Source organism: Thamnophis sirtalis, unplaced genomic scaffold (genome assembly GCF_051295495.1).
Source record: "Thamnophis sirtalis isolate CommonGarterSnake01/CBP01778 unplaced genomic scaffold, rThaSir2_p1.2 scaffold_3, whole genome shotgun sequence".
Classification (NCBI taxonomy): domain Eukaryota; kingdom Metazoa; phylum Chordata; class Lepidosauria; order Squamata; family Natricidae; genus Thamnophis; species Thamnophis sirtalis.
Genome location: NW_028261383.1, coordinates 71,981,619 through 72,003,937, shown reverse-complemented (window position 1 = coordinate 72,003,937; position 22,319 = coordinate 71,981,619). Strand labels below are relative to the sequence as shown.

At 35.2% G+C, this 22,319-nt stretch overlaps 1 protein-coding gene across 11 annotated transcripts in view; it reads left to right on the top strand.

The window, feature by feature from the left end:
• Positions 1-22,319, top strand: part of ATP2B2 (ATPase plasma membrane Ca2+ transporting 2) — a 134,372-nt gene that overhangs the window by 71,304 nt on the left and 40,749 nt on the right. For all 11 annotated transcript variants that reach the window (XR_015695906.1, XM_087709128.1, XM_087709120.1 and 8 more), the window contains 3 exons: positions 434-598; positions 2,433-2,647; positions 7,522-7,764. Coding sequence is in view for 10 of the 11 variants with exons in the window: in XM_087709128.1 (XP_087565254.1) it covers positions 434-598; positions 2,433-2,647; positions 7,522-7,764 (623 nt within the window). In the remaining variant the exon portion in view is untranslated. The remainder of the gene's footprint in view (positions 1-433; positions 599-2,432; positions 2,648-7,521; positions 7,765-22,319) is intronic.

The following is a 22,319-nucleotide window of genomic DNA, read 5'->3' as shown; positions in this document are numbered from 1 at the left end:
TCGAGATAACTCTGGGCAGCTTAGAATCATAATAAATTAAAAAACTATATAAACTAAAAATGTTAAATTCTTTTTAATTCATATAGAAACACTGTATAAATTCAAAACATACCATGAAACACTATAGCACTGTTGGAGAAATGGTAGATTTATGAGTATGCAATTGTAAATATACACAATTATTGTAAAAAGTAGTAAAAGTATATTTTTATTTAATAATGTATGATTACTCAGTCTGCAGCTGAATGCATAGATTAACTGCATAGATTAATTGTCCAGGCTGAAGTTAAAGTAGCAAAAGATCTTATATTCAAAGTTCTTTATAGTATGAAGAATCAGTAATGGTTATTTATAATCCTATTAAAATTATAATCCTGATTCTTAGCTTTTTAAAGGAATTTATAATCCCCCCAAATACTGCTTTGTATTTAAGCCAAACAGCAGGATGGGGCAGCTGCAATGGAGATGCAGCCACTCAAGAGTGCTGAAGGTGGAGAGAGAGATGATAAAGACAAGAGGAAAGCCAACATGCCTAAGAAAGAGAAATCTGTCCTCCAAGGAAAGCTAACTAAATTGGCTGTCCAAATAGGCAAAGCAGGTAAGATGCACATGGATACTGTACATAAGTGGAAAACTGTATTAGAGTAGTGTTCTGAGTTTTGATGTTAAAACTGTCCTAGAAAATTTGAGAGAGCAAATCATCAACTATCTAACATACTATTAGTTCACATGCGCTGCTAAATCAAAGTATATTTGTTTGGTTTTAGATTGATACATAAAGAATAAATATGGTTTGTAAGTATCATGATGTGTACATTCAAACAACTTTGATTTATTAATCATCATCAAACCACAATTTACAACAAAACTATTCTTACTATCCACAAGAGAAAAAATATTTCTTCTCTTCCCCATTGCATCTGGAATGTGCAATTATAATTATAAACATTTTATTTTTTATTATTGCACAAAAATGGGTCAAATTAGCAATTGGCCATAGCAGGGATTTGCAACATGTCCCAAATTTGAAATATCCTTTTTCTGTTCAAAACAGGTTGTTTCAAATTAAAAGCAGTTCAAATATGAAACAACTCACACTATAAAATGAAACTCAGTGCAAAGAAATAATAAAAATCTTGAAGGCAGCATGAAGACATCTATATACCATTTGATATGAGCATAGCATTTTTTTCCAATTGTATATTGAATATATCAGTGTTCTTAAACTTGGGTATTATGCACTTTTAAGGAGACACTGTACCAAGTATATATAGTGGAAGAGACTTTAAAATTTCTTATTACAACTATGATAGTTGTAATAAATCTTTATTCCTATATTTTTGCTGATGTTATGACATTTCAGTGACCCATAGATATGTATATCTAACAGTGTTCTTTTTATTTCTACAAATTAACTCATCTTTCATCTTTCACTTTTCATGGTCAAAACTTGAAATGACTAGAGTAATTTGGTTTAAATTTAGCAGTTTGCATGTCACTTTGAATATAAATATGCAAGCTAATTACATGCTTTGTTGAAAAAAGTGTGTATCATTAAACTACAAAGACAGAAGGTGTTGTAAGAAGGTTAACAATCTGATAATGAGTAGATAAAAACCATTATTACTAACATTATCACATTATTAAGAATGTTGGAATTGGATCACACACAAAAACTCACTGTTTTTGAAAGCTGTGCCTCAAATTCCAGGTTATTGAAGGAAATTCAAAGAAGGGAAATTCCTCATCTTCTTTTCTAGTAATTTTCCTTACATTGAAGTTCCTGATGGCTATTTCAATCTTCATCCTTAACCCTAGAAACCTCTGGCATCTGAAATCAGTTGCATAACTAAATTCATATTTCTTGCATTAATTTTTCCTCCATTTTATAGGTATTTATAACCCTTCCCATAATCCTTTCTGTAGAACAGGAGTGTAAAACTAATGTCACAACATTGTCATGTGACATATTGCAACTCCCCCCCCCCACTTCACTAAACTATGTGTGGTGTGGCCAGCGCGTGACCCATCTGGCCTGTGGGACGTGAGTTTGACAGCCCTGCTCTAGAACCTTCTCTTTCTTTTCCCCATTTCCTTTTAATATAAAATGTCTCTCCAAGAATAAGAGAAAAGCATTATAGCATTGATGGAACTATTTTAGACTAAAGGCTTAAACTGTGGTGTCTTCTGATGTCCCAAAGAACGGCTAGTAAATTACTTGGATTTATCCAATCTGACATCATTTATTTGTTGTTTGTTTGCCCATGTTGTAACAAAATGGCTCTGGGCATCTTTGTCATTCCTATGTCTTAGACTAGGAAGGTTCTATTCTGATGTAATATATAAATGAGCAGATTTTATTTTTGAAAATACGATTGTTACATTACACAAAAAATTGCTTTTACAATAAAAAATATGTTTGTCTCTTCCAGGTTTAGTAATGTCAGCAATTACTGTCATCATTTTAGTACTATACTTTAGTATTGAAAACTTCGTTGTCAAGAAAAAGCCATGGCTGCCTGAATGCACACCTGTATATGTTCAGTATTTTGTCAAGTTCTTCATTATTGGTGTGACTGTGCTTGTAGTTGCTGTTCCAGAAGGACTTCCGCTGGCAGTTACCATCTCCCTTGCTTATTCTGTAAAAGTAAGTAGCAGTCTCAACACTAATATATATATATATATATATATATATATATATATATATATATATATATATATATATATATATATATATATATATATATATATATATATATATATATTATTAAAGGTAAAGGAAAAGGTTTCTTCTATATAATTGTGCCCAGTTCTAGGGGGCAGTGCTCATTTTCATTTTTTAGCAAAGGGAGACAGCATTGAAGACATTTCTGAGTTCGTTTGGCCAGCATGACTATATGGTGAGGTGCACGGAATGCTGTTACCTTCCCACTAAAGTGATACCTATTGATCTACTTGCATTTAAGAGCCAAGGTGGCGCAGTGGTTAAATGCAGCACTGCAGGCTACTGCTAGATCAGCAGGTCAGCGGTTCAAATCTCACCGGCTCAGGGTTGACTCAGCCTTCCATCCTTCCGAGGTGGGTAAAATGAGGACCCAGATTGTTGGGGGCAATATGCTGACTCTCTGTAAACCGCTTAGAGAGGCCTGAAAGGCCTATGAAGCGGTATATAAGTCTACTGCTATTGCTATTGCTATTTGCATGTTTTGAACTGCTAGGTGGGCAGGAGCTGGGGCAGGTAATGGGAGTTCAACCCATTGCACAACACTCAGGTCTCAAATCCAGGCTGTCAGCTTTCCCTCTGACAAGTTCAGCTTCTTTAACCACTGAGCCATCATGCTCCCCTCCTCTTAGAATAATGTTATTTTCCAGTAAATCTTTTCAAAACTATGATATTTTGTTAGTAAATTAAACGAAAATATATTCATGTATTTGATTGGAACTAGGAGCTAGTCTTAAATATTTAAGGGCAAAGAAGTGATAATGAAGATTTTCATTAGGAGAATAAGACTGTGTTACCTACTTACAGAACTAAGATTTTTAATGGTGTTATGGAAGCTGTATGCACTTGCTATTGTGATGAGCACACTTTGTACTCTATCATTGCCATTAACTGTTAGTGGAGCTCCTACAGAGATTTTTGGGAGCAGGTGGGAGGGAGGACAATTTGTTTTGAATGCTGGAGTACCTTCTGTTCTTTGATGTATTTTATGTCATAAAAAGCTGCACAATGGCCAATGTTTGCTTGATTTTTCTAATGTGTTCAGAAAATAGATTCTTCTTCAAGGATTTTAAGGCCCAATTCTCCATTTTGTTCTCCAGACTAGTTTTTTTCTTGTCCAAGACAATGTGACATGAAAGATTCTGATAGAAGATAATTCAGTTTCAGACTAGTTTCATAGACCAGTTCTGGCTATAACAAAACCTTAAGGCTTACAGGACACCGTTTCTGCCCGTTTAACGATTTCACTCTGGTTTCTTTAGTTTATTTTGGGATAGATAGTAACAATAACAAAATAACAGAATTGGAAGGGACACTGGAGGTTTTCTAGTCCAGCGTCTCTGCTTAGAAGACCCTAGACCATTCTGGACAAACGGATGCCCAATCTCTTCTTAAAACTCTCCAATGATGGAAAACCCATAACTTCTGAAGGCAAGCTGTTTCACTGGTTAATTGTACAAAAGAGGCTTTAAAAAGAAGTATTTAAAAAAGATCAGTACTGTAAATGCTATATGACTGTTTAACTTTGTGGTGTTAATGTAAAGTAGGGGAGAAAAAAGGGCAGCTGACACAATTCTCAACATTAAATAAAAATTTAAGATATAGTTGCTTTGGATAGAATTCTTTTGCTTACAGTGCAGGTTTCCTGACATGTATATTATATGCAAGGTTGGATCTGGATTTCTTTGGCTTACAGAAATGTTGGCTGAGAAGCAATATAGTCATGAAATATCTGAAGGGAGCGCAATTATTGCTCCAAAGAACAGGATCAGAACCATTGGGTTGAAATATGAGCAAAGGAGATTCAGGCTAGGCCCCAAGAGGAGCTTCCAATCTGTATAAGCTGTTAGCCAATGATGCAGATAGCCTCGTAAAGTTTCCTGCTGTCTTCCAATTATGCCTGATCCTGGATAGGAGAGCTTTGCTCATGGTCACTCATGCCTTAATTACCTCCCAAGTGGACTGTTGCAATTCACTTTATACGGGGCTGCCCTTGAGCAGGTTCCAGAAGCTGCAGCTATCACAGAATGCAGTGGCCTAGGCAATTATATGCAGTCCCCAATCAGTGCGCATTACAGCTCTGTTCTACAAACTGCATCAGATGCCAGGGTGCTTCCAGGTTCAATTCAAAATATAAAGCCCTTCAAGGCATGGCCCCAGCTAATAGGAGGCATCTCTCTCCTGTTATTTCTAACCATCCATTAGGTCTGGCATGAAAGGCATGCTATGTCTTCTTTCTAACAAGCACTGCCATCTTTTCTATCTCTTTTGGAACACCACTTCCCCAGAGATGAGGTTTTCCCTGACACTGCTGGCTTTCCACAAGTCTGAAAGAAATGGTTGTATGCTTAAGGATTCAGATGAGTGGCAGAGCCTGTGCAATCCTTGCATTGTTTTGTTGCTGGTTGTTTTGTTTTTTTTAACTTAACTTTTAACTGTTTGGTTTTTATTTTGGTTTTTAACTACTAATTATGTATACAATGTTATTTCTAATGTTTTATATTGTTCTAAGGTGTTTTCTAATTAATCATCCCGAGTCATGAATCGGAGATGGGTAGCCATATAAATTGAAATAAAAAACTAATAATGTCACCAGAAGTCTTCAAATAGAATCTGAATGATCATCTGTCAGAAATGCTCTAAGTACAATGTTTCTTATCCTTGCCAACTTTAAGACATTGGACTTCAACTCCCAGAATTCCCTAGCAAGCACTAAGCAATTTGAATCAGTTACCTCTAAAACCCTTCCAACTCTATGATACTTTGAAGTGGTTAACAAGTTGTGGCAGGAAGCATATGATGTCGAGTCATGGAATATATGTTGTTGTTGTTATGCAGTATTATTACTTTCAGTGAATATCTGTGCATATACTTTTAAACAAAGAGAGGGGGCAAAAAATTCTCTGAAGGTACATTCTGATCTGAGGCTTTTTTTCTTTACAGAACAACCTGCTAAATTAATATTATGCCAGCTGCCGTCTCTTTTCATTCTTGTACTTTATTTGATTCATCTTTGCTAAGTAGTTTGACATAAGCAGGCTCTCAGGACTGTGCAGCAAAACCTTTGAAATATTATTTGATCCCTGTACTGGTATCAACATTCTGTTAGCTCTAGAAATCCTAACTTTCCAATTCAATGAATCTAAAATTTATGGAGCTGGTAGCATGCAATCATGCTGAAGAGGGAGATGAAAAAGTCAACCCAGGCTGCTTTAAAAATAGATCCCTTACTTGAAATTCAAAAGAAGAGAATTGAAAATAGAACTGACAATGCATTAGTGCCATTATGTAAAATTATGATGAGACTGTAATTGGAATTCTATGTAAAGTTTTGGTTGTGCACACAGAAAGAAAAACACCCTAGAGCTGGATAAAGTACAAAAAAGGATACATGAAATGATGGCTTATCATCTGGGGTTTTCTCTAGGTACTACCTAGTGGAGATATATAAAATAAGGCACAATATTGAAGATATGGATAGAGATATTTTTTTTCGTTTTCTCTGGAAGGTTGGAATTCAGGGTTATTCTCTGATATGAAAATAACAGGATAACAGGATGTTCCTCTTTACATAATAGAGTTACACTATTGAAATTGTTACCATCTGATCTAAACTCTACCAATTTAGACTTTTAGATAATGCATGATAAAGGCCAGGATATGTTTAATATTAATTTGCATGAAGCCCCATTTAAATTTTGATCAATTTACTAATTCTTACCTAATTTCCCATTTTAATTTCTTAATGACAATGTTCTGCCCTATTTAGTTCCTATTATCAAGCTTCTTCAGTGGTGCAGCATTCCTTTGGTAGAACCTTTTCATTGAATACATGTTCTTTCCTTTTCTTTCTGTATTATAATGTTCATAATTTTATTAATATTTGTTGTGGTATACACAACAAAGATTAATTCCAGGGCATCATGAGGGTAACTATTAAATTAATAATGTTGGTAAAGGAACAATTTTAATTAGAAACTGTTAACATAACATTTAATACTCTAGTGCAGACTATTGTTTGCTAGAAAGAATAAAAAAGGCAAATCATGATTATTTATTGACACTTTATGGCAATGAATAGGTAGCCATGTTATGTCCTTTTTTTTTTACAATATCGTATAATTCTTTGCCTCATATTCTTGAAAAGTTTCAAAATCACCTTATTAATTATATTATATTATATTATATTATATTATATTATATTATATTATATTATATTATATTATATTATATTATATTATATTATATTATATTATATTATATTATATTATATTATATTATATTATATTATATTATATTATATTATATTATATTATATTATATTATATTATATTATATTATATTATATTATATTATATTATATTATTATATTATATTATATTATATTATATTATATTACATTACATTATATCATATCATATTATCATATTATCATATCATATTATATTATATTATTTATATTACATTACATTACTTTAATTTATTTATTTTTAAAAATTTATATGCCACCCATCTCACTGTCGAGTGGCTCTTGGCATATAGTATATTTGAGTCTTATTAATTTCACAGTTTTAGGAAGTGAATGCAAATTAATTTGTGTACTTGAGCATATATAAGTGTTATCAATAATAAATATAATTCGATGAATATTAACATATTGTTTTAATTTTTAATTTATATAAAATTATTTTCTTATACTTTCTTATACCATATTTTATAAATTTTATAAATAAAATTATTTTTAAATGACTATGCATTCTATAAGAATAAAATATTTATCTGTATGCTTTGCCTTTCAGAAAATGATGAAAGATAACAACCTGGTCCGTCACTTAGATGCATGCGAGACTATGGGAAATGCTACAGCCATCTGCTCTGATAAAACAGGGACATTAACAACTAACCGAATGACAGTAGTACAAGCCTTTGTTGGAGATGTCCATTACAAAGAGATCCCTGACCCAGATTCTATTCCAGCCAAAACAATGGATTTGCTGGTTAATGCAATTGCCATCAACAGTGCTTACACTACAAATATTCTGGTGAGTCTATCATATTCAAAACAAAAGGCTGTAAGAAAAGGCATGAATGTTGGCTTGGGAAACTCTAGTACTTAGAAACCCCACCTTTTAAAAAAAATGGTGGGATGATGTAATAATCAACAACTTGACAAAAGGCATTGGTGTTCTTTTGTGTATATCTATGTCTCTGTCTCTATACCAATATATGTCATATGTATTTTATAATTTACCAGCAGATAAGCCTCACTGTATTTAGCCTTTTTTTCTGAGTAAGTACAAGAATTAATTTTCAAATTTAAGATGAATTTCAAAAGATGGAAGAAGTTGCTTGAACATAATCCAGAAACTTTTAGCTGGTTAGAGATCACAACAGCAATAATAACATAATTGTCAACCCTAAGCCCAGAGACAATACTGAGAAATCCAATTGAGTTCAATCCTTTATTTGCTTTCATCTAATGAACAGAATCTTGTCAGACTAAAGCTATAACTTTCTAACCTGCTAGATATAGACCCAACCTCTTTCCTCCTCCCTCATCCAGTTGAAGATTGTTCAGTTTCTCAATTTGGGTCTCTCTTTGGGAAAGATATGCGTTTCCAAAACTCTTTCCCACTGCTCCTCATTGTGCAAATTCTGTCACAATAGTATTTATATTGAAGTTTCAGTTATCTTGTACGACTTGTACTATTCACTAGAGTGATTTTCATTTTTCCAAGACGTTCCCCATGGTATATATATACTATTCTGTTCTTGAATTTCCCCCTTACAATAATAGTTGCATGGAGGAGATTGCACTGAAAGACAGTGGTGATTTAAAACTCACCTAAACCTGATCATTATAACACAGTATGTACAATATTTCTGGGAACCTTGAGAATTACATTAGTATTATTCCACTTAGGGCTGGTATTCAAACTGAGCATGAAAGACAGTTGCCTGCCTAATATACCATTAGGAAGCATGATGACATCATAGAAATTCATATCCAATTAGATTTGGATAGATGATATTGACAGCAAGGCCAAAGAATTCCTTCCATTGTTAGAATGGTAGTGTGAGACAAAAGAATATGTCCCCCTTGCCATGTGTCACTGTCAATTTCATTGCCAGGGAGAATTGCCTGGAAAGATTTTTGTCCCAAATGAAATTCAATCTCATGTAAATTTTGCACAACCAATTAGGTAAAATGTATTTGAGAACAGATCTGAAGCATGGTTCAATGGGTATCCCACATACACTCTGCACCAGTTAATTAATTAAGTGATGGGTAGTAGGGGGGAGATAGATCTTCAAGCAGAAAATGGGTCATTTGTCAACAACTGTAGGTTTACAGCCTTATTTGTATTATATCACTTGTATATGAAATATCATGCAAGCATTATATTTGTATGAAATAGATTCCTCACTTGATATTAATGTTAAACTTAGAATGAAGTGTCAGTGTATACTGTCAACTGTCTGGTTTTGCCAGAATGAAAATATTATTTTCAAGCATGCTGAAATGCTGCTCTTTATGAAGAAGTGATTTATTATTCGGTTTGTTAGATTTGTTTCCTGAGGGACTTATCTGGAATTCTCCCTTTATTTTGTTCATACAACAGTCCTACGGGATAGACTGGGCTGAGGGAGATTAACCCAATGAATGTCCTGTTAGTGTTTAAGTTGGATTTGAATCAGGGTGTATCAGAACCTAGGCCTATCCATTAATCATCATACCATGCAGGCTTTCATTGTGAAAGAGGACTTGAATCAAATGAAAAATTACTGATTAAGACTAATGCAGAAGTAGGTGAACTAGATTAGCAGGGAGGGCTGGGCTGGGGAGCAGGGAATTCCAAACAGCATATCTTTACTTCCGTAGACACTCTGGAACACATTTGGGATGGCAGATGCCACCTCAGTCAATACTCTGTTACTACACTTTGAGAGCTTCTTTTGGTTCCAGTCTGCCATTAAGTCTGGGGGCCAGATGGGAGGGGAGTATGCTTTGGTGAAATGAAAGTTCACCATTATTTTCCAAGCAGTCTCAAGGTCAACTGCTTGGGAATGGAGCACAGCTGCATTCCTCAGAAGACTGTTCTAAAAATATTTCTTTTAAATTTGATTGGACACGAGGGAACCAACTATGGGAGGCAACTTCAGGAGGAAAAAATTACATTTGGGATTTTGGTACACAAATTTCAGCTCTGGTTTTGCACTACTATATTTCACTTGGCTTCTAGTAAACTCTACCTTTCTCCACCCAAGAAAAAAATTGTATCAACATAGTGTGTTGTTCTAGTTCTTTGTTTGTACAATTGTTTTGATTTGTTTTATTTGTAATAAATTTCATATTTATTACAATAATTACAGCTATACAAAGAGTAAAATAAATAATACTTACTGTTGAACACCAACAGCAAATCGGAGCTGTTAGTGAAAAATATTCATTATCACTACTACTGTGAGTCCAAAGAGCATAAAAGCCTCTATACTAGATGATAAATGGAGATTAAACATATTCCAACTTGGTATCTCCAATCAAGTTCACCTTCATTATCCATCATAATACATATCTATCATACTGTTCATTCTCAATGTAAGGATTGTTATGCGGAAAAGCAGAGAAATAAAATAAGAGAACCAAAGAAAGGCATGAGTTAATAAAAAGAAACATAGCTAAATTTATTTTTCATCAATAGCAATCTCTAAAACTCAATGCCTTTTTATTATTACAAGCATTTCTGGGCATAGAATTTGTTTCTTTCGATTTTTTTTTTGTTTTCTTGCAGTTATTTTCTTCTATTTATCACTCATAGTCCCTTTCCCTTTATCATTCTATTAAACATAATTTTTACAATATTCTCAAAACAAAGAAAGGTGTGCTATGTAATATAATGAAATAAACTGTCTGTTCATGTTTACATCATGATGTTGCATACAAGAGGCAGAATTTAGGTTGTGATACAGATGCCATTTGCCTTGACTGCCTCGTCTGTGAACGTACTTGACATGCATTTTAAAAATTCCCAGGGGATTTTAAGGGGGTGTAGAGTTGAAATCAACTTATTGCCACATAGTAAAAATAAATCATATTAGCCCCTCACTTCCACCTTTCTGCATGTTGTTGGAAATGATTTCCTTCTGAGTATACATTCAGGATTTTAATAGGTTAGTTGATTGGGCAGGTGGATGTATTATCCCTACCTTTACTTGTAATAATCTTAATTTTAATCTCTTTAAGTGTAATCTTCATTCCTTCTAAATCCTTCTGATTCCCTCTAGTGTCAAATCACCTAAGACACATACTATCAATTTTTTTAAAAACAATTTTAAACAAAAAGAATCTCCCATGGAAAGGATTCTTACAATTAATTCCAAAATTTTATTTCAAATCCAACTGGACCAGAAGTGGGTTCCTACTGGTTCGGCTGAACCGGTTGTGGTATGCCGGTCTGGGTTGCAGAACTGGCAGCAACCCAGGCTGGCCATGCCCCCGAACTGGTTCCCTGGATCAATTCAATGGAACAATTTCCATTTAACTGCACATGTGCATGCATGAGCAAACCAGCAGTAACACTGGCTGAAACCCATCCCTGAACTGGAACCTTAGTCTATTTGTAACTTTCCAAAATCCAAATTCCAAAAAAAATCTCAAAATCAAAGTTTTAATCACCTTTTGCTGCTTATTTCAAAAGAATTTTAAGTCTTTAAACATGTATTTAAAAGTTATTTTGCTAAAACTCATCCAATGCTATAAATCTTGTTGAGCCAAAGGTTCCTAATAGCTAAAAAGCTGCTATCAAGGAATTGATTAGAAAAGAAAAGATACAAACCCAGTGTCATGTCTCAGTGATCTAAACCTGCTGGAGACCACTGCTCCAGTGGTGGGTTTCAATTTATTTTACTACCTGTTTGCTCATGAGCGCATGATGCTTCTGTGCATGTGCAGAAGCATCCGGGCGGGTGGGAGGAGCCATCCTGCTGCCACCACTATCAGTTTGCTTGATCTGGGGTGAACCGGCAGAAACCCACCTCTGCACTGCTCCTCTTGTGAAGAGCAACTGTCTGAAGTACTTGTGGCTGATCTCAAGTCCTCTCATTGTCTGGAGAGGAATTAGAAAGAACGGATCTTCTCATCTTCTACTGTAGTCTTTAATTTGCCACTTCTTCCTCTGAAGATTTTTAGTTCACTATTTCTTCCCTGGATCGTTAAGGATTTGTTTATAGATAAGATATACGTACGTGTGTGTGTGTGTGTGTGTGTGTGTGTGTGTGTGTGTGTGTGTGTGTATCTTTTCTTTAATATATTCTTATTTCTCTTCTCTCTTTTCTTTTTTTCACTTTCTTTTCTTTTTTCTAGCTTGTATTCATTTTTTATCTTAATTATAATTTCAATTATACATAGAAATATGATGTAAGTGTATATTAGTGTGTATGTATTAAACCATGACAAGTTATGATTGAGTTGGGAAGTACAAACAAACTGAAAATAAATAAATGATTAACTTGAGTGAAAAATTTAGAGGTCTCATAAATCTACTGTTTTCTGATTAATTGTTTGTTCATGAATTGTGGTGGGGAGTAAAGACATATTATATAGTGTAATGATTATTTAAGTGTTTTTGGGGAAATATGACAAAAATGCATAATCAAATATTTGCCAGAAATCTGCAGCTGAGACAACAGCAAAAGGAAAGATTCAAGGCAGATAGGCAACTTCACAAACTTCCTGGTATTTCTGTGTTACTAATATATTATCTGCCTCTGAAATTATGTGGTAAGAGGAAACTTCCAAGAAATCAAATAGTAACAGCCAAATAAGAAAGAAGTAAGTAGGAGTTTTTCTAGAATTCATTGCCAATTCTTGTTTTTAAAGTACCATTAGCATTAGGAACCATTAATCTTTTATGTATGTGTTTTGAAGGATAATAGTTAAATTGAAAAAAAACTTTTTTAGATGGAACAATATTTTAAATCATTTGAGTGCATCCTCTAAAGGTATTGTTAGTTAATTCAGGTAATCAGTAAACTCTCAAGTGAATTACAAAGTACTATGTATGTCTCTGGGGTACCCTTTTAGTTGGACAAGTATGGCTTTCAAGGTTTCTCAGAAAAATCTGTTTTTTTATTTGAAAAATGAGAAATACCTGCTGAGTTCTTTCAAGTGTTGATTTGCCACTTTGTGAAGCAAAATAGCTCATCCTGGATTAAAAAGATAAAACCAAAAGCAAAGTTTAATAATACAAACAAACCAACACAGTTACAAAAATCAAAATGGGTACCAATTAAAAATAAGCTCAAAAGCCTTTTATCTAAATACAGGACACTGTGAATTGAAAAATATTCATATCTGAGGTAAAAATTGGAGAGTTAGAGATGATTTTTTTCCTGTTATTTAATCACAACTAATAAAAAGAGGCACTTATGTGCATGCACAGCACTTTCATTCCCAGAAATATAGCTTTTCTTTCCTTTTTTTTCTCATCATTATGACTCATTCAATCTTCCTTCCTTCCTTCCTTCCTTCCTTCCTTCCTTCCTTCCTTCCTTCCTTCCTTCCTTCCTTCCTTCCTTCCTTTCTCCCTGCCTGCCTGCCTGCCTGCCTGCCTGCCTGCCTGCCTGCACCCGTGAAACTACCAAAGGAAGAAAGTAGTTCATCGTCATAGCCAAACTTTCATGAAAGCCTCAGCCCTGCTAAGGAGTATTATTACTCACTTCTTTCCTTAATTTCTAAGCACATTAAAATGCTTCATCCCTTCAGCTCTTCTTTCCTATTATTCCCAAAGGGCAGGTTATTTGCCAATTGGCATGTGGTTCTCTTAAGCCCAGGAGGCACCTCAAAGTAGCAAGCACTCTTTCCCTTCTCTGGTTTGGACAGAAAAAGCACATCAGGAAGATAATTGTTTGTTCCCTTTCTATTCATTTCAGCAGTACATAATATTGTGATTGCTCCCTAACCTTTGATCTGTAACCAGTGGTGGGATTCAAATAATTTAACAACTGGTTCTCTGCCCTAATGACTGGCTGGGTGGGCATGGCCAGGGGTGTGACAGGCAGCACTCAGCCTCCTGCACCCCCCTGGGAGCAAAATCAGGCTGAGGGAAGACGCGTCACACATCCCCATGCCTAGGCCCTAGGAGGCCTCCCTGCAGCCCCCTAGTAGCCAAAACAGTGCATGTGGGGACTCCTGAAAGGGACCGGGCCAGCCAGCAATTTAACAACCAGTTCGCCCGAACCAGTTAAATCCCACCTCTGTCTGTAACATAGTAGAAAAAGTTCCCATCTCTGACTCAAAACCAAATATGCAATCAAGGACACATGGTCTGTAAATAGTACTTAATATATATTTGGGGTTATAATGAATGAAAAATAAACACAAGTGACCAGTATAAAGAAGATTGCTGTAGTTTTAAGTTTCACTCAAAGAGTCATAGTTTCATGTCAGTTTGTTAGTTTGTTTCGTTTTGACATTGCCTGACTCCAGAGTGACTCCAGAGTGACTTTGCTGAGTTATAATTTTATAAAAGAAATGTGAAGGAAAGCAGCAATTATCACGGAAAGTAAATAGTTAACTGGAAGATAGACCTAGAAAAACCAAAGATGCTCAATTGTCATCCTTGCTTGGGAGATCTTAAGCAGTTTGCAGAAGTCATAAGGATGGGAACAGAATGGATCTATGGGGGAATGTCATTCCTCAGGACAAGAACCATCACCACTTCTTGGGTTCTACAAAGTGATACTGCTTAACTGAAGGGACCTGGAGCATGCCTACCCTAGTTCAAATCAGTGGAAACATATGGAACCAGGCCAGTGGTGGGTTCCGGATCCTGTTCCAACCCAGTGTCACCCACATATGCATGGTACGCAGATGCGTGCATGGCACGTGCATTTGTCCTACCTGCCTGCGACACCTCCACAAGCCTCTGTGACACTCTAGCTGCTCTGCAGAGCATCACGCTGGTGCTGTATGCACCATGCGCGTGCACGGAAGTTTCAAAGGCTTAAAGGACAGGTAAGGAGCACAGGCGGGTGGGTGGGCTCTCCGGAGCACCATACCGGAACGGTACTCGATGCTCCAGGCTGGCTCTGATACGCCTGTACTGGGGCGTGCCGCCTGCAACCCACCACTGAACTAGGTAGTCCGTCAATTTTCCAAGCTCTATTCCATGAAGCATTTTATATGTGATAACCAGCATCTTGAATTGCATGTAGAAGCCAATGCTTGCATAGATACATGCAGGGTACATGTAGAGATTGTAACATGCCCCATCACATTCCACACAGGTACATTCTGAAACAGGTTTAGCCTCTGAGTAATCTCCTGAGTGGTCTTTATGGACAGCGCTTACAGTAGACTATCTCAAGTGTCTCCTGGTTCAGAAACAGGCTCAACCTGTGCAAAGGCTTCTTTGTCCACAGCTGCCACCTGTTCTTTGAGCAGAAGCCACGAATTCATCCCCTGATTGCACACTAATTTTGCATACGGAAGTGCAATCCCACTAAACACGAAATATGTAATGTGCCCTGAATCAGGGGTAATGTCATGGTTTCCAATGTAAAGATGGCTTCCAGGCCTGACAAGGAATCCAATTAACAAAGCTTAACTCTGTTCCATTCCGATATACACAATATCCCAGCATTGGGTCAAGACTTTAATGGCATCCCTTGAGTGCCAACAATATCTCATTGCAGAAGAGTTTTTTGAAGTTTTCTCGGGGATCAGTAACTTCTCTAGGAAACTATACATCTGGTATGTAATACTAAGCCATTGCTTGAAGGTAATTTTTGCTGGTGTGAGATATCACATGCAAAGCAGAGCTGGGATATTCCATATGCAGCCATTACCAATCATAAATTGCCTGCTTAGTTTTTTTAAACTTAATTCATTTGACTTCTAAGAAGCATTATATTAAAATGTGAGGTTATTATTTTAAATAAAAGATCTTCCCATATATTATTTATATTCATTTCAAAGAGTTCCTTCCCAGAGAATTACATCGAAAATGAATCTGTAATACATATGAACATTCTTACTTGGCAAAATACTTAAATCAGATTCTTTTTAATATGGATCTTTGAATAAGTGATATGTTTGACAACAAATGATGTCTAATTGAGAATGAATTATTTTCAACTGTAACCACTTCATTACATTCAAGAACCGTGGTGACATTGGTTAGAATGAATTATTGAAGGCTACTTCTGCTAACTGCCAGCTACCAGCAGTTTAGCAGTTCGAGTCTCACCAGCTGAAGGTTGACTCAGCCCTCCATCCTCCTGAGTAAAATGACGGCCCAGATTGTTATTGGGGGCAATATTCTGACACTGTAAACCGCCTAGAGAGGTTTACAGTATAAAGCATTATGAAGCGGTATATAAGTCTAAGTGATATTGCTATTAGTTCTTTAAGTCTTGCCTGACTTATAGTAAGGGCTTTTCACATTCTTTAATTAAGTTAAAATAATTTTTAAAGCTTAAATAGTGAGCTATTGCTAACTTTAAAAAAGCAAGCAATAGAGCATTATTTTGATTTTAATGACCACAAGTTAGATGCCAAAACACAGTTATATTGCATAATATGTTTAAATTCAGTAATCTAATTAGAGAAAAAAAATCAATTTCTTCATTGAACCTTTGGGAAATTAGATATATTTTTGTTATGCAATGTAATTTTATAAACCTTATTAAACATTAGTAGTTTAACTGCCATTCCAACTCCCCAACTAGAATTTACTGTAGAAGACTAAATATTTATATTCTGAGTATGTCAATATATTGCATATGCATGTAATCCTCTACTTAGAACAGTTCATTTACTGACCAAAGTTACAACGGCATTGAAAAAAGAGATTTATGACCATTTTTCACACTTATGACCATTGCAGCATCCCCATGGACATGTGATCAAAATTCAGATGCTTGACAATTGCAATGTTTTGGGGTCATGTAATATTTTGTGACCTTCTGACAAGTAAAGTCAATGGGGAAGCCAGATTCACTTACTAACAATTTGACTACTATACCAATTACAGTGATTTACTTAACAACTGTGGCAAAAAGGTCGTAAAATGGAACAAACTCATGTAAAAATGTTTCACTTAGCAACATAAATTTTGGGTTCAATTGTGGTTATATGTCAAGGACTATCTGTACTAGCCCAAATGTTCTAAAACTGCTGAGACAATTTTGCATGTGATGTGGATATAGATAAGACTAGTAATTTACTACTAAAAACTAGTAATTTACTACTTTCTTACTAAGAAGTATTATAAAAATGCCTCAATTGACTAAAGCCATAGTAGGCAGCATAGATTAGTTTCTATAGTTCCTCTCTAGTGATGATCATGACACATGGGAAATTGTGACTTGGTACATAGGAAAAATAACTGGTAAAGAGAATTAACTCTTAAATGCAAGAAAACAATTGTGTAATATGCGTCTGAAAATAAGAAAAAGGCAAGAGTGCTAAGCCTGAATAAAGAGGCTTTATTTGTGTGGAGCAGTTAATAAATACATGTAAGTAGATAAAGTTCTAAGTATAATTGTGAAATACAGGACTAAGTTTGTATAAGACACAATGAATAAGAGACATCTATATTGGTATGAGGCATAAAATGAATATAGGAAGCCTTAGGTGATAATGGGAATTGATGTGATACAGTGAATATTATATTGAAAGAAAAAGAAAAGTGTTTGAAGAAAACAGTGAAGCATTCTGAATTATTGTTGCCCATTTTCAGTATGTAACCTAAGTGTCATAATTACCTTGACCCTTTTCTGGCTCCAATTAAGTGGTGTGGAACTTTACTTAATTAGATTCTTGAGCAATAAATCTTGGGTACTGCAACTTAATACATCATCTTGATTCTTTGCACCTGACAGGAAGCTACAGATCACGTTGCTACAATACTAAGCACTTGCTTCAAGTGTCTTTACCTGACTGCCATAAATGTACCCAAGTCTGAATATCAGGTGAACATATGGACCTGATTATATATATAAAAAGGCAAATTAGAGATGCATTGGCAACATACCATCCACTGTCGTCTAAAATTAGAACAAATACAGTACTGGGGTAATAGAAATTAGTGGTAAAAGTGAAAAAAAGTGAGGATAAAAAGACAGTATACAATGTATACAACGAGAAAAAAATCAGTTATAAAAATGTATGCCAAAAGAATTTAAGAAAAACTCACAAATTATAGCTTTGGGTAGAAATTAAAAATGTTCTATAAAAGATATAAATGGGGAGCTTCCATTACCTTGAATAGAATTAAAAAATAAACATGATGAAATTGTTAAGTGAAGAAAAGTGAAATTGTTAAGTGAAGAAAAGTGAAATTGTTATTGAAGAATATTTTGTGTGAAAATGTTACTAAAATGTCAAAGGGTGGAATTGAAATGAATTTTATAAATGTTAGTGGTCAAGAAAAAATGATGAAAAAAATCGTAAGAGCTGGGGAATGTTTAAAAAAAAATGGAAAGGCTGCAGTGTAGATGGCATAACTGCAGAGATGTCAACATTTGGTGGTGTTTTTCTCCTAGTTGCTAGGCCACTTGTTTTTATCTGAGTGTGAAGACTACATTGCTGCTTCTTGATTTGTAAGAGGTTTGTTGTAGGGAAAATGTGTAATAAATGAATTTATAAGAATTAGTATGTTAAGCATGCCTCAAAAGTTTTTGGTAGAATGCTGAAAGTGAAAATAAACAGAAGTCCAAGAAGAAGATGAAGAGAGAGGAGTTTTGCTCTTCAATAAATCCCCGGGGGAGCCGAGGTGGCGCAGTGGTTAAATGCAGCACTGCAGGCTACTACAACTGACTGCAGTTCTGCAGTTCGGCTGTTCAAATCTCACCGGCTCAGGGTTGACTCAGCCTTCCATCCTTCCGAGGTGGGTAAAATGAGGACCCGGATTGTTGTTGGGGGCAATATGCTGACTCTGTAAACCGCTTAGAGAGGGCTGAAAGCCCTATGAAGCAGAATATAAGTCTAACTGCTATTGCTATTGCTATTGTCTTCTCTGTGGTGGCTCCGGCCCTTTGGAACGAACTCCCCGCAGAGATTCGGACCCTCACCTCTCTCCAGGCCTTCCGAAAAACCGTTAAAACCTGGCTGTGTCGGCAGGGCTGGGGTCGATGAGTTCCCTTCCCCTCTCGAATCATGTGGCTGTTGGTTGTTTTTAAATGCCCTGTACTTTTGTAGTTATTGTGTTTCCCTTCCCCTCCTTGGGTTTGTGCACCGCCCTGAGTCCCGCCAGAAATAGGGTGGCATATAAATAAAATGAAACTCAAACTCATTGACTATTAGATACTTTTGATACAGAGGAAGCATATTATAAAATGAATAGACCTGAATTATCAAACATTTTGCAAAATAGTTTTCTGACATGAGTAGGATACAGAATGGCAGACTTGAGTCTTATAATAATGACATAAATCACTAAGGAAGTAAACTAGAAATTAGCTACCTTGTCTTGCAATGTCCAGAGACTGAGATAATGTCAAAAGAATAATTGTTTTCATTATCATTTAATTACTTTAATCCTTTGTTTTGAAAATTAAGAAAAGAGTCTAAGAGTCTCTTAAGACTTATGAAGGTACTTGTCCTCCCATGACTTCTCTCTGGATTGTTATTGCATTTTCTTTAGAGAGGACTTGCTGTGAAGAATATTTCTGAAGTACTATTACTGCAGGATATAAGTGGCTTTATGTGTGGTCAGGTACAATTCTAGATGATAGCAGTGAGCCCTAAATGCTGAAGCCCAGAATATAGATAGGCTATTGCCTTCTCCTGTATAACCCTGCTTGTATATTGAGAGTATCTTTGAAGATGCTCTCATAACTACCAAATCCAGGAAGAAGGGCTGTCCGTGGCTGCATCTGATGTTGAACATTGTTGGTTCATCAGTAGGTTATTTTAACATTCCAAATATTTTTATAGAAGTTGGTGTAGGTATTTAAGTGTGTTTTCCTGCTATCTTGTATTCATATTTTTGCATTTTTATGACATTAAGGATGAATGGCTAATAACTTTGAAGAGGATAAAGGGAATGTAAAATTTTTAGTTTACTTTACTTTATTGTCATTGCACCTCATACAATGAAATTAAATGCCATCTTCAGTGTACTTTATAATTATAAAAATAAAACACAAATACATATCCTTCACATTCTATACACTTGAATTGAAAATCGTTATTGCATTAATATTGCACTATACCATAGAATTCAATATAGTTACTTTCCTGGGATAGAAGCGTTTTTCAGCCTATTTGTCCTTGTTTTTATGATATTTTGCCGTCTGCCAGATGGTAATAGTTAAAAAAAAGGGTACCCAGGATAAGATGGATCTTTAAGAATAATTTGTATTTTCTTAAGGGAGCTATAAAGCTCTTCCAAAGAGGGGAGAAGGCAACCAAAGATCCTCTGGGCGTGCTGTCCTATCTGCTACTGTGCAGTAAGTTAAAATACTATTGTGCAGTAGAAGGTCACCAGCAGTTTTTCATTCAGTTGTTGTTTCCTGAGAAGTCTCAGGTAGTATAATCTCTGCTGGGCCCTTTTGACCTGTACTGCAATGTGAGGGCCCCAGGTCCTCTTTTATGATAACACCCAGAAACTTAAAACTGGCCACTTGCTCCACCCAGTCTCCATTGATAAGCAAGGGCTGGATGTCTGATCTATTCCTTCTATAATCCACTATAAGCTCCTTGGTCTTATTGGTATTAAGGACCAAATTATTGTCTCCACATCATGAAAGCAACTGGTCCACCTCATCTCAATAGACAGACTCAAGATGAGTCTCACCACTGTTGTATCATCTGCAAATTTGGTAATAGTATTACTAGCATGAGTGGGAATGCAGTCATGCACATTATTATTTTAACTAATAATCTGCTCTAGATTGACAGCAGTATGGAAATTGGTTTGGCAGGTAAATACAGTAGAAAAAATGTATAATATCATATAAATGTATAATTAGTATCATGTTTATCAATGTCATGTTTATCAATGCCATGTTTATCTGTGAAACATATACATTGAGATTGCTCATCTTTGGGAGTGTCCTTCATTTAAACCACAAATCTCTTTCAGATTGGTAAAAATTGGGGAACTCCCACTGAAGTTGGCTTGGATAGGTGGGAGAAGATGAGAAGAAGTGTATGTACATAAACTTCTCCTGGATATTGGCACCACCAGCAGAGTTCCCAGGAGTTAGGCAAAAGTGAAGTACTTCTTCAGAACTTTTGCACATCCCTTATAGGATGCCCCCTTGATCATTAGTGGAAGCGAAATAGAAAGGCTGAACTGCCAGCATCTTGAGCTATATTTCTCAATATGACCTGTAATTCAGAATGTGGCGGAATCCTAAGTATGTTTACCTGGAAGTAAGCTCCTAAGTCATGCATCAGATCAAACTTATCCAACCTACCCAACCCTTTCTTCCCTCCAATAAGTATCTTTATATTGCAATTTTTTTAGTGCTTTCAGTTACTAGAAGACTTTTACTTTACCTTCATTTGATAGAATTGACTATCAGTCCAGAAGACTAAACATTCTACAATAAATGTATTGATTACAAAAAATTTTCAAGTACTTGTTACATTCCTGAAAGCAGGAAAAACACCATGATTTTAGATGGCAGTATTCCTCCTTCAAATGACTTTGTCTTCTACAATGCTTTCCTAAGATGAGAATTATTTATTTTTCTTTTATTCATATGCTAGACTTATATTTGATATGTTGCCTTCAGGAGTTCTACGTTATAACATACACAGTGCTCCCCTTTTCTATTTCTTTTAGAATTCCCAGTCCAAACATTGGGTCCAAACATTATACTATATCAGCTTTGACAATTGAAATCTGACAAATCTGGAGAACTTAATTTAGATTAAGCTTCTTGTGAAACCTATGATGATCACAACGCTTCCATGTTATTATTATATCCACTTTGAAAATTGTAAATTGTAAATGACTGACAATATCTTACTTCAAAGTACCTAGTGTCACTACACATAGCTATGAAAGGATTTGCTCTGAGAACACCCAGACCAAAACTAATGTTCAGATGAACTACAGAACAATTGCTTTCTTCCTATTTGTAAATATTAATCATTGCTTTGCAGCAAAGCAAATTTTAAGCTCCGTTGCATTACATATGGTTATATGTAACCATGTTTTCAAACTAGTTTTAAAGTACTATTTTGGGATCATTTTAAAAAAATCTATTCTATTTTATTCTATTCTATTTTAATTTTTTTGTTAGGAACAAAGGGTGGGACAGAAAATATTTTAAATGTGTAGTTTTCTTTTGTTTTTAAATGCAATGGCTAGACCATTTACTCTGGTCTTCAAATTAAAAGCTATCTTAATTATATGCAGTTTAAATCTGAACTTTTTGTTGTTATGATATGGAAAGGAACCAAACCAGCAATAGGGTAATTTTTTTCCTGCCTTATTTCACTTTGGAAAGAAATGGAATCTGAAAGCAATGTGGAATAGAAACACTCTTAAAGCACCAAAATCTCTTCGTAATGCTCTAATATACTTTTCAGGTTTCTGCAACTGTTTTTCTTCCAAAAAGTACATCTTGACCATTT